The sequence below is a fragment of the Astatotilapia calliptera genome, chromosome 14 (genome assembly GCF_900246225.1).
Source record: "Astatotilapia calliptera chromosome 14, fAstCal1.2, whole genome shotgun sequence".
Lineage (NCBI taxonomy): Eukaryota > Metazoa > Chordata > Actinopteri > Cichliformes > Cichlidae > Astatotilapia > Astatotilapia calliptera.
The window spans coordinates 12,912,629-12,924,909 of NC_039315.1; the positions used below are offsets into that span (position 1 = coordinate 12,912,629).

A 12,281-nucleotide genomic window follows, 5' to 3' on the forward strand; every position below is an offset into this window, starting at 1 on the left:
ATCTTCACCATCTCCGGCTCAACCTCCTGTGTTGTTTTTACGGCCGCCGTCTCACTACCATCACAACACATGACAACACACAAATTATATATGCAAGTCAAAAAATCCAGAGTGGAGGAAAATTAGTGCAGGTATTACAGTAAAATGAAAAAGCTTTTTGAAATCAGTTGGCTCATAGTTTTGTAGACATCCAGAGTTTCATTGAAGCGCCAATCAACGCTTCATTAGGCAAGTTGTAATTATTATTATTCCAGCTTTTCTGAATTGCTAAAACACATTTGCTGAAACCTCCACCCATTTTCTCAAAACCTTAAACAGAACTACATTCACAAAACCTCAGATTCTTCTGTCAGAATCAAACTATCACTTCAAAATCAGTTTTTACACAACAAGTAAAAATATATTCACCACAGAATATTCGTTAGACACTACATCAGATAATTGAAGATACGGCATTCAGGGCATGTAGTTAACAGGAAATATTTAAGTGTATTTAACAAATGACCATAATTAGAATGATATGAAGTGCTGAATGTAGATAACAAAAATGAATTAATTAAAAATAAAACTAAATTAAAAGCACATTTCTGTAATTCACAGATTCATTCAACATCATCATGTCTTTGTGTGGGGCCAGTCCAGAGGACTTCATCCACATCATCCACATCACAGGCAATATTCTCCCATGCCAGGCAACATAAGAAAAACCTTCTTGAGTGCAGAAACCAGCATTGACTAGACTCCAAAGTTGTCCCATCACAGGTGTGTTCTATTGCCTCCAGTAAAGTTTCCCCAGTGTAGGGCTGCCGGTCATAGACCTTCCACCTCCACGCAGAGAAAAACTCTTCTGTTGGATTCAGGATGGGGCTGTAAGGTGGAAGGGAAATGTTTATAAAGCGCTGGTTGTTTGTGAACCATTCATGTATCAGGACAGCACAGTGAAAGTTCACATTGTCCCAAACAATGACATATACAGGTTGCACTGCTTGTTGATCCAGCTGTTCACGTGCAACCATGAAATCCTGTAGATGACCCAGAAATGTAAGGAGATGTGCAGTGTTATATGGCCCCAGGTTTGCATGACAGTGGAGAGGCCCGCAGTTACTTTGCCACCATGCTGGCCAGGGACTTCAATAATGGCATGTTGACCAATTATGTTCCTGCCTCTCCACCTCCTTTTTGCCAGATTGAATCCTGCTTCATCTATGAAATTATATTCATGGGTCCTTTTCATGAAATCCAATTCAAATCCTCTACAGTAGTGTACTATAAGTTATACAGAAAGATGAAATAGTGTATTTACAGTATACACATTTCATTTATGTACATTACAATATAGCATAATAGTAAGTCTATGGGCATAGAATTCTAAGCTTTCGCTGCTGAAAGTGTGTGTAGATCGCACATACTGATGACGTAGAACTCTTGTGTAGTGAGTTGCTGCGTGCGAAAGATGACAGCTGTGTTGGAGTTGTGTTCACATTTTGCCTCCAGTGCCAGTGTAAATATAATAGCATTCATACATACTACATACGCTGTACATAATAATAATAATAATAATAATAATAATAATAATAATAATAATAATAATAATAATAATAATAATAATAATAATAATAATAATAATTATTATTATTATTATTATTATTATTATTGTTATTGTTATTATTATTATTATTAACTTCTGATAATTTAAGTATTTTCATAATTTTTGCTAATGGTTTGAAAGTGCTTATAAATGTTTATATTGTTTGCATGAGTGTAGTATTGTAATGCAATTTATTTATATTTCTTTTCCTTTTAACACTTGCAGGTCTTAAACACGCTGTAGTTCAAGCATAATCGCTAGTGCCTAGCGACTTCCGCGCCTTTCTTTCCGCTTTTACTGTGAAAAAACGCCACCCGGAAGTAGTTCAGCTAACGCAGGTAAAGAAAGCTGGTGTTACATCCTGGTCGTTTGACAGCGTTCGTCGTTTTATCCCCAGAAAACAAACATGTAAGATACATTTACGCGGCGAGCTCTGTGTGAACAGCAGACCCATCCGTCGCTGCTTCGGGCTGTTTATCGGTGAGATCCAGGCTCAGCAACGGAGAGCAGAAAAAAAGAAAACGGCTATTCACAATACTGTGTGTTTTAGCATCGAAGCGCTAATTTGCTTGACATGTAGCTCGTGTGGAGGTTTCTGTGACATATCTTGAGACTTTTTAATGTCAGTCGGTGTAATTCGTGCTACGAGAAGCAGCCAAGCTCGCGCACTCCGCAGGCCTTAGCGTGCACTTGTTTTCTACTTTGAAACGTTAGCAGGTTCGGTGCAGCGTGCTAACAAGTCAGTTAACTCGCACTTAGATAAGATAAAGAGTTAGCGAGGACGCAGCATTATAATGAGTTTCTTTAGTTTTGGTCAAAGCGCAGAAATCGATGTTGTCCTGAATGACGCCGAAACGAGGAAGAAGGTTGAACACAAAACTGAAGATGGGAAGAAAGACAAATATTTTCTTTTCTACGACGGCGAGACTGTCAGTGGAAAGGTGAATGTGACGCTGAAGAACCCCGGAAAGAGGCTGGAGCACCACGGCATCAAAATTGAATTTGTGGGACAAATAGGTATGTAAAAATAGCAGCGAGTGATAGACTGTGGGGTGAAGAAACATGGAGGCATCCCTCAACAGTGAAACAAACAGATGCTTCAGTTTTCAACTTTATATTAGACATGAAAGGAAACACAGGGGGCCACATATTACACCTGTGTAGACCTGTTTCAGATCACCTGTAAGCTGCACTCTAGTGTCCTTAATCTGCTGCAGCTGGACTGTTAAAGTTCCAGCAGTGAAATTGTAAGCAACACAGACAATCCCTGCTTGAGTGTTACATTTGTGAAAGAGCTGTGTGAAAACTTGGACACATAAATAGATTTTAAGAAGTGAAATTCACATGTTAAAGTAAAATTCACATGGTATGGCTTTCTGGCCACTAAAATCAATTACGAGTTCAAGAGCTCAGTTGTATCCAAAATCGTGCACAGTATAGTTTGTTTTTTTTAATACTATCTTTCCTCTTGTTCTAGAGTTGTATTACGACAGAGGAAACCATCATGAATTTGTTTCCCTGGTGAAAGATCTCGCAAGACCTGGTGAAATAACTCAGTCCCAGACCTTTGACTTTGAGTTCACTCATGTTGAGAAACCTTACGAGTCCTACACAGGCCAGAATGTCAAGCTAAGGTAAGTTTGATCCTTCACTGTCGTTTTGTCAGCAGTACAGTGAGCGCGTTACTTGTTAACCTGCCTGTCATGTGGTTGCACTTAAACTGAGCAGTTTTCAAGCTTGATGTTGCCCACATTTGACTTGCAGTACATGCACGCTGCTCAGACCAATGACGGTGGAAGTGAGTAACGTTAAATCATTACAGTGTCAACAATCGAGGGGTGAAAAGTGAACTGTGACGACTTAATATGTGTTGCAAATGTTGGACAAGGGCTAGACTGTGAATGCTTGAAGACAGCTGCAGATCTTTTGGGGTATTCTTTGTATGCAGTGATAAGTACCTATCAAAACGTATCCAAGGTGAATGGGTAATAGGGTTGGACTCTGTTAATTGAATGAACAGAAAACGCTTTAAACTTGACTTGAAGGTGTCAGACTAGTCAGATTGACCATGGTGAGCCCTGTCCACCACCAAAGGTTCCTACAGATGAATGCGACAGCGTCATAGCTGGAAGGGCACTGGGAGAAGGTAGGCTTTTACCAGTGTAAGAGGTGGCAGCATTATGAATATGCATTTCAGTGTTGCAACCAGACATCTGGTTGAGTCTTTGTCATGAGGTGGAGCAGTAAACGATAGGATAGGCAGGTGGATTTGACATTATGGTCAATTAGTGTGTAGTTGTGACTTTCTACTAAGGAGGAAATGGCACTTTTTTTCATTGCTTGTGTGCTTTATTTTCAGATATTTTCTTCGTGCCACGGTGATAAGAAGACTAAATGACATCACTAAAGAGATGGACATTGTGGTCCACACACTGAGCACCTATCCTGAGCTCAACTCCTCCATTAAAATGGAAGTTGGAATTGAGGACTGCCTCCACATCGAGTTTGAGTATAACAAATCCAAGTAAGGCTTGCAGGGCTGCAGCAAACCACTATCATTCACTTTTTTCCCTTGTTATGCTGTGTTTAAGAGTGAAATAGTTTTATACAGTATCAGCAAAACCATCTCTTTTTAAGTGAAAGATGCATTTATTTATTTATTTAGAAACTGAACCAGTAGCTGAAACAATGATTGATTTATTATCAGTTTAAATGAAAAGCATGTACTGAACATTGTGCTTGTTAGTGACTAAACTGTAGATCTCATTCGCAGTTGTCGCCTGTGCTTTTCTTTTCTTTTTCTCCAGGTACCATCTGAAAGATGTAATTGTGGGAAAAATCTATTTTCTGCTGGTGAGAATTAAGATTAAACACATGGAGATTGACATCATCAAACGTGAGACAACAGGCACAGGCCCAAGCGTTTACCACGAAAATGACACTATTGCCAAGTACGAGATCATGGATGGAGCGCCGGTCAGAGGTAAACAAAAGTTATTCACAGTTTCAACAAGTCACACAATGCAAACACTGCTCAGCCTCTGAGAGTGTGTTTAACATTGCAGGAGAGTCCATCCCCATCCGATTATTTCTGGCTGGATATGATCTGACCCCCACCATGCGAGACATCAACAAGAAGTTCTCGGTGCGCTACTACCTGAACCTGGTTTTGATTGACGAGGAGGAGAGACGTTACTTCAAACAGCAGGTACGACTGGAAGCAAAACATCAGACAGCGTTTTTACATTTTTCTGAATCTTCTACTTCACTAGTTTAAAACTATCCATGTGAATGTGATTTTTAGTGCTTATTAGTCTATATGAAGGGCAGCTCTCAAACAGTATCCAGCTGGTGGATGTGGGCACAGCTGCAGATGCTCTGCCTGGCTGACATTAGTGCAGCTGTGGCTGGATGTGGTTCTGATTTTGACTGCCTCTGTATTTCGATTGTGTCAGAGTGAAAGGACAGTGTGGCTTCAAGAGGAGGCTCAGCCTCCAACTACCACTGTAGGCACACAAAGCCGCCTGCATGTAGTCAATCAGTGCTACATCCTGTTGTGTCACAGCCGTAACTGTAATAACTGAAGTGTGCCTACAGCCAGGATGTAATGGCAGCTGAACCCTGTTTCACTAAGAAAGCTGGCGAACATCCTCCTGTTGTTTGCTTTCTAAATGTGGGGGTACAGGCTATGATAGAGCTGTGAGTGTGTAGCGATTCTGACTGTAGTTACAGCTAGCGCTACTGAATAATCAGAGGTGGGAACTGAGAGCAGGTTCCAACTGGTTCTGTTCTGAATTGTACTCCATCCAAAGCTTATGCCCCCCAGCTTATCAGTGCCTTTTATTAGTGCTGGCATGTTTTATTTATTTATGTCTTTTTTTTCATGGCAGTGGAGCTGAAGAGATAATAGACCTGCTGCACTGGCACTAAAACCCCCCCAAAAAACGAAATCCTATGTAGGTGAAAATCGATCAATAATCAATAAAGAATCTGCTTGAAACCTCGAAACTGAACACCATCAGTAAAACCTTATCAATAGCAATTCTTAAACACAGGTGCTATTGTGGAGCTCTGCTTTTTTTCTGTGTTAGATAGTGAAAATGTTGCACTAGAAAACAAGTCTGACAGCGAATAAGAAGTAGTGGTGCTTTTATTGGTTGATGTCCCACTGACTGGTTCTAAAAGGCTAAAATCATTTATCAGTCACATTTGAGAGCTAGGAAAACTCTGTGCTCAGTTTGGTACCTTTTCTTTCATTTACAGGTCATGGGCTGAGGTGTTCTTCATGTCATCACCTTACATTTGTCTTTGATTTCTCTCCCCTCCAGGAAATCACACTGTGGAGAAAAGGGGACGTGGTGAGGAAAAGCATGTCTCACCAGGCTGCCATCGCCTCTCAGAGGTTCGAAGGATCAGCCGCTTCAGAGAGCGCACTGGAACAGGCTGCAAAAGAGGAGAGCGGGTAGAGCTGCAGCTCTCCTCTCACGGGACTCACAAAGGGTCTGCACTGGGGTGGTGGGGGGTACATGTGAACTGTACAACATCTGGAGAGGCAGCTGCTTTACTTGTAGCTGCTGCTTCTAGTAAAGAAAGAAGGGAGACCGACATACGGTAAAACTGTGTGAACTATGAAACAGTTTGCATGAGGCATTCAAATGGGCTTCAGGCTGCTGGTCCTATCCTTCCTCATTAATGCATTTTTTTTGGGGGGGGGGGTTCTTTTTGGGAATCAAAGTAAACCCATGTCTTATTGTTCGCTGGGTAAAACCATGTGAAATTGAATTTTTAAGCCTTCTGTTTGTTACGTTCTAACACTTTTGGGATCAATTGATTTCTAATCTCATAATTATTTCAAACGAATGCTCATCAAGTGCATCTCCAACATTCCACGTTTAATGAATGCATTCCTAACATTGTTCTAAGGTCAAGAAATCCAAGATAACTTTGCACTGCTTTACCTTGCTGAACACATTTTTCTGTGTTTGTGTGTTTGCACAAAAAAAGGATGGAAGTGGAAACTCTAATCTCTCGCTGCTGTTTGAGTGAGAGAGCTAAAGTATTAATCCACACGTTTGTTTTTAAACCTGTAAATAAGGCCAGTTAAACCTGTTATCCTGTTTCCAGCTCGTGTACACAGACTATCTAGTACACAGTGCTACAAAATGACGTTTCATGTCCATAAGCTTTACCTCAGCATTCCAGTGGTGTTAGGAAAGGATGTCAAAGTGTTTGTCTTGAGGTCTGATAGTATGAAGTCTTCTGTATCCTCTTTATTAGAGACTTAAAAGTTGTGCCTACGTGTATCAAGCTAATTGAATCCTCCTGCCTCTAACATAATTTTAGTCTTTTAACCAGAGAAAGTTACAGTAGAACTATCTTTTGCAAAATGCTACTCGATTACTCCTTGTTCCCAAAAGTCTAATAAATTGATGCCAAATGAATTTAATTCTCTGTGGTTTTGTTGTGAAAATGAATGAATGTGTTGACTTAATGAACCTGAGCATTCATTAAAATGTACTTACAGCTAATGTAGTTTTATTTAACATTCAACTGCTATAGAGTAGTGAGCAGATAACCCTACCAACTGCATGTCTTTAAAACATGGGGTGGGGCAGGGTAGGGTTAGGTTAAACCAGAGACCTTATGCAAACATGGGGAGAACATACAAACCACGCACAGAAGCCCTGGCTAGATGTTGGAGGCGAACTCAGGACCTTCTGAGGCAACGGTGCAAGCAAGCCACAGCAACTTCTGCTGGACCACATATTCATTATAAGGACATTTCCACAAAAGACTTTGTCTGTATATCGGTTTTATCTGTTTTATAACAGGTTTCTACGTTCTGGTGGGTTCTTAGGAGATCCGTGTCAAAATTATAAGTTTTATCTTAACAACAGTAACATCAGGTGAAAGAGGACATGCATGCATGTGCTTTGAGGTGTAATTTAAACACGTAAAGAGAAAGGTCTCAACTAAAGACGAGGCTTAAAACTTAAAGGTGATGTTATCCTAATGTGACAACCAGAGCGAAGGAGACAATGTTTCATAAAACTATGACTGTGGAAAAGACCACAGAAGATATCAACACACTGATTCAGTCATTAGCGCTCTGGAGCTTTGTGACCTGAGCCCTGGGCCACACTTCATGAGTGGAAACACACAGTGTGCCCCAGGGCTCGGGTTCCAAAGCAGGCTGGGCTTTTTCAGCCACTGCTGTTCGAAGTAGCTATTTTGCATCAGCATACACAATTATTCAAGTAAATCAATTGGAAATAGTTAATAAAAACTATTTAAATAACAGTGATGTCAGTTAGGAGATAAATGGTGCTACACCATCTGACTGACTCTGACATATAATACGGGAGTTGTTGTTGTGGCATCGGGCTGCAGCAACAGCATTAATACTTCCAAACCAGCATCTCATCAGAGGTTATATAAGGTACTTTTCAGCATTCAGCACATTAAATTCATTTAATGTGGGTCCCCCACAGTCTACAAAAAGGAAAATTTACCAAGAGCCCTTTGCATGTTGTTGTTGTTGTTGTTTTTTTTTTTGCAATTAAGCAAATACCTGGAAGGCCATGCCACATAGGCTGTTTGCGGGTTTTATTTTCCCACTCACTCTGTCATCACCGGGCAGCAGTTGAGCACACAATGTTAAGTTATTCCCATGTGATAAAACGAGCGTTGAAAGGGTATCAGGAGTCGTAAAATATGCTGCCGTTTATAAATTATGAATTAAATAACGTCAATAAAATGATGCTTGACGCTACTCTGAGAGCAAAGGCCAGCCATAATTAATGCTGCTTCTGTTTATACTTTATAAAGAGGCACTGCTTTCCATCCAGTTCCAAGAAACTCAAGTCATAACCACATGTTTGTGTTTTCACAGATTGAATCTGGACTATGATGTCTAATAAAAATATTTAATATCTTTAATAAACGTTAACAGTTACAGTGAAGCAATGGTACTTGTGATGATTTTGCTGCGTTGTGAAGTCAATCCTTACAGTGGCTCTTTGTCCTCCAGACTCAAGATGAAGTCAAACTCCTCTGCGAAGAAAAAAACAGTGTTCACAGCTATTTCTCTTTTATTTGTTTATTTATTTACTTTTTTCTTTCCGCTTCTGTCATACCGGTGTTGAGAGGCTGCACAGAGAGCCTAGCCCTTGTAAAAAGCGCCATGTCCTTGAGGGGCCCCCCCTTAGCGCGATGCTGCAGGTGGTGCTTTTTAAGCTCCGACAGAGGAAGAAAACGCTTCATCATCCTTTGATACTGGACGTCTACCTGAGGGAGAAGAAAACGAGCTCAGCCTTCACGCTTGAGTCTTATCATTAACTGCGCTTAATGCGTTCAGCTTACCATGCTCCACTTGGGGTCGTCTGGTTTGCTGGTTGCATCATAATGCACATCTTTCCTGTCAAACTGAGTGTGGTCCACATAAGCTTCCTTCACAACCTAGAAAGAGGAAATGAAGCTGAACATCGGGCCCGTCTCGAGCTTTACCTAAATATAGAAGAGCGACTCACTTTCATGAGTCCTGCTATCCCCGGCTCCTTGCAGTTGCTGTGGTAAAAGAAAGCCAGCTGCCCCTCTTTCATCTGCCTCATGAAATTGCGTGCCTGCAGAAGATAAGCATAGCAAATTCAAAAATAATTTGCACAGTGGTGCAGTGAGCAGAGACAGAAAAGCCCTTTCAGGAGTAGCAGCGCATTGCTCCTTTTTTCAGATAAACATCTTCTTTTTGCAGGACTCTGTGCTGCAACTCTACCTGATAATTACGAACGCCATCCCAGCAGCTGGTCTGATCAGGCAGAGCCTTCAGGTCCTCGATGCCAAACTGCAGAGTGAACAGGAAGCATCAGACAAGTGAGACCAGCTCACACTTTAAAATGCGCTGACAAAGCTGGTGCTGCTCCATACCTTTACGTCGATGCCATTCTCAAAGCGGCTCTCGGGCTCAGACTTCATCAGCCAGCGACTGTACTGTGGAGAACCAGAAGACGCCGAGCTCTCGTCAGTTTTTCCACCAGAAGTTGCAGCTTTCCTCTTCTTCAAAGCTGGGGACACTGGCTCCCTGTCATCATCTTTGCCTGTGGTTTGGAAGCACTCTTTAGTTAAAACTGTGTTTACACGCACTCTTCGAGGGGTTGAATGTCACAATAATTTGGTGTTTTTAATGATTTCTTTGAACCGTTCTTTTTCCAGGGTGGAGTGATTGTACAGCATAAATCTGTGATGACTTTAAAAAACAAGAACAAGCGCTTAAGTTATAATAATAAGCGGCACTGGAGGTTCTGCAATGTTGTTATTTCTTTGGCAGCACCCATTGGATTGACCAATACTCAGAACAATGGAAAAATCAAAGGAACTTAGTAAACATCTAATAAATAGAATTGTAGATTAACACAAGTTGGGAATGTCTCTTAGAAATGCAGATTCCAAAATAATCAGTGCAAACACAACTTTCCGGGGTTCTAGAAGAAGACCCACACTGTCACCCTCGCATGAGCAGAAATTGGTTCAGATGTTCAGGAACAACTAAAGGACCAAAAAGGTTCAAGCCTAGCATGAACGGGAAACTAATGGAACAACAGGAAAACTGTCTACAGTGAAGTTAGTTTTACAGTGCCATGGACTAACTGTCAAGCATGGTGGTGGTAGCATCATGGGCACAAAGTAGATGGAATAATGAAGGAGGAGAACTATGTCCAAATTGTTCAACTTCACCTCAAATCAACCTGGACACAATTGAGTGTTTCAATCAGACAATGATGCCAAACACATGTGAAATCTGGTTTTGTAATTGATAAAGCAGGTTAACATTAAGCTTCTGGGATGGCCTTCCCAAAGCCCCAACCTAAACCCTATTGAACATTTTTGGACTATTTGAGTGAAACCCTACCAATTCTTCAAAAAAAGAGTGGTCAAACATGCAGCCAGAATTATGCATGAAGTTTGTTGATGCCCACCCAAAGTGTGTGGTTGACGTGCAGCTTGCTAAAGGACAGTCAACCAAATATTAGTGGGGGTGTTTGAATGCACTTGACTCATTATATAAAATTGAGACTAAATTCAAAATAAATTCACACTTGTGCACCCAGTGGTTTTGGTTAATTAATTAAAGATGTAGCTATAAAATATTCTACCCTGGAAAATCCTTAGAAATCCTGAAATTACTCTGAGATTCATGCCCAGGATGAGTGTATTAACCTTCTAATATCAGACAGGTGATTTTCTTCTGTGATTTGATTTACCTACCTGAACCTGTATTCCTTTTACTGACTCTGGTCTTTTTCTTTGGTGGCATCTCTTTGACTCTGTAAAGATCCACAAAAGGTTTGGATGGTTTGTTTCTGTAAAGCTTGTGAGGGCAAAAACACAAGAAGTTTTAGGTATAACTTGTACTCTGGTAGCTCTCCCACCAAGAACTCAGACAATCAGCATTTTTTCCTTTTTATCCACTAATGATTTCCATCCCTTATATTTATATCCATTTATACTTTTCTAAAGTTCATACAAAGTGTTGTTAACTGAAGAACATTAGGTTGGGTCAGTGTCTTGTCTCTTTATGTAATCCCAAACGGACTACTCTAAAAATCATTCAAAATGAGTCCAAGATCACATAAATTTGGCTTTATTTACCGGTAGTTGCGTCCAGCCGCAATTAATGTTGGTAAGCACAGCAGTCTTCCAATGAGCCGTGATTATCTTCTTCATGTAGGAAGCTTTAATTTGAGAAGTGTTACTAACATATATTTTTAATAACCACAGTTTACATCAGTAGTGGCAGACTGAAGGTTAGAAACACCTCAACTTAAATAACACAACCACAAATTGTATTTGGTGTGACTCAAGTGCTTGCTGTAACTAAAGAAAAACATACTGCACTAGTTAACAATATTAATGCTGGTATTATTAAATGTTTTCTGAATAAGTGCTCTTATTTACATGTGTAAACTGCTTAGACACTAACAAGTAGCAGAAACACAGAAGCATCAGGAATGCGTGCAAACTAGACGTAACGTACTGTCCGGAGATAAACTCGGTAATAATCAGTCATGGAGTCGTACCTTCAGCTCCGCACAGCTCCAGCCATCAATCCCGCGGAAAAAACTGCAACACGTGACCTAAAAACCGTATAGGTGCACTCGATTTATTCTCCAGCCACTGCCGTGTGTCCGCTGTAGAAGCACTGCCGCCATATTGGTACGGGGAACACGTGACTATTTTCAGGTCTTTTGGTTTATTAGGAATTAAATTAATCGGATTTTATTGTCTATTTATTTTTCGTTTGCCTGTTTACTTCAGTTTTTATGACAATAACACCCCTTTATTTTTATTATTATTATTATTATTATTATTAATATATTATTATTATTATTATAACCTACAAATAAACAGGGTGTAAGTTAAGTCAAAGTCAACTTTATTGTAAGTTTTCAGTGTGTACAGGATACACATGGAAACGACTAAAGTGAATCCAAAATAAAATAAATAGTCTGAGAATATGTGATAAAGAAAGTAAATATGAGGTTACAAAGTGTTATGTTATGTGTTAAAGCCTACAGAATTGTTGGTATTAATGTATAAAGGTTAAAAGGATTCTCAAAGCTATATACATTTATTCATTTATGCAAGCTTCACAATTTTATGGAAGCTTGTTTCCAAAATAAGTTTTGCCAGGCAGAGT

The 12,281-nt window shown here is 40.1% G+C and overlaps 2 protein-coding genes across 4 annotated transcripts; one reads left to right on the forward strand and one right to left on the reverse strand.

Annotated features, from left to right (window-relative positions):
• Nucleotides 1–1,868: 1,868 nt before the first annotated feature.
• vps26b (VPS26, retromer complex component B) lies at nt 1,869–7,029 on the forward strand. Its single transcript, XM_026192846.1, has 6 exons — nt 1,869–2,605; nt 3,066–3,222; nt 3,948–4,112; nt 4,396–4,571; nt 4,654–4,796; nt 5,917–7,029. The coding sequence occupies exons 1-6, from the start codon at nt 2,383–2,385 to the stop codon at nt 6,052–6,054; spliced, it is 1,002 nt and encodes a 333-aa protein (XP_026048631.1). The 5' UTR covers nt 1,869–2,382; the 3' UTR covers nt 6,055–7,029.
• A 1,466-nt stretch (nt 7,030–8,495) lies between these two features.
• Nucleotides 8,496–11,786, reverse strand: thyn1 (thymocyte nuclear protein 1). Of its 3 annotated transcripts, none has more exons than XM_026192848.1 (9): nt 11,619–11,786; nt 11,234–11,316; nt 10,850–10,952; nt 9,512–9,681; nt 9,360–9,428; nt 9,118–9,210; nt 8,951–9,046; nt 8,725–8,875; nt 8,496–8,641 (listed from the first exon to the last, which is right to left on the reverse strand). In XM_026192848.1, exons 2-9 carry the CDS (start codon nt 11,306–11,308, stop codon nt 8,595–8,597), a joined length of 804 nt encoding a protein of 267 aa, XP_026048633.1. In that variant the 5' UTR covers nt 11,309–11,316; nt 11,619–11,786; the 3' UTR covers nt 8,496–8,594. The 3 variants fall into 3 exon arrangements, with proteins under 3 accessions (XP_026048633.1, XP_026048632.1, XP_026048634.1); XM_026192847.1 differs by having other exon boundaries at nt 11,662–11,783; XM_026192849.1 differs by lacking the exon at nt 11,619–11,786 and having other exon boundaries at nt 10,850–10,908; nt 11,234–11,290.
• Between the last annotated feature and the right edge of the window lie 495 nt (nt 11,787–12,281).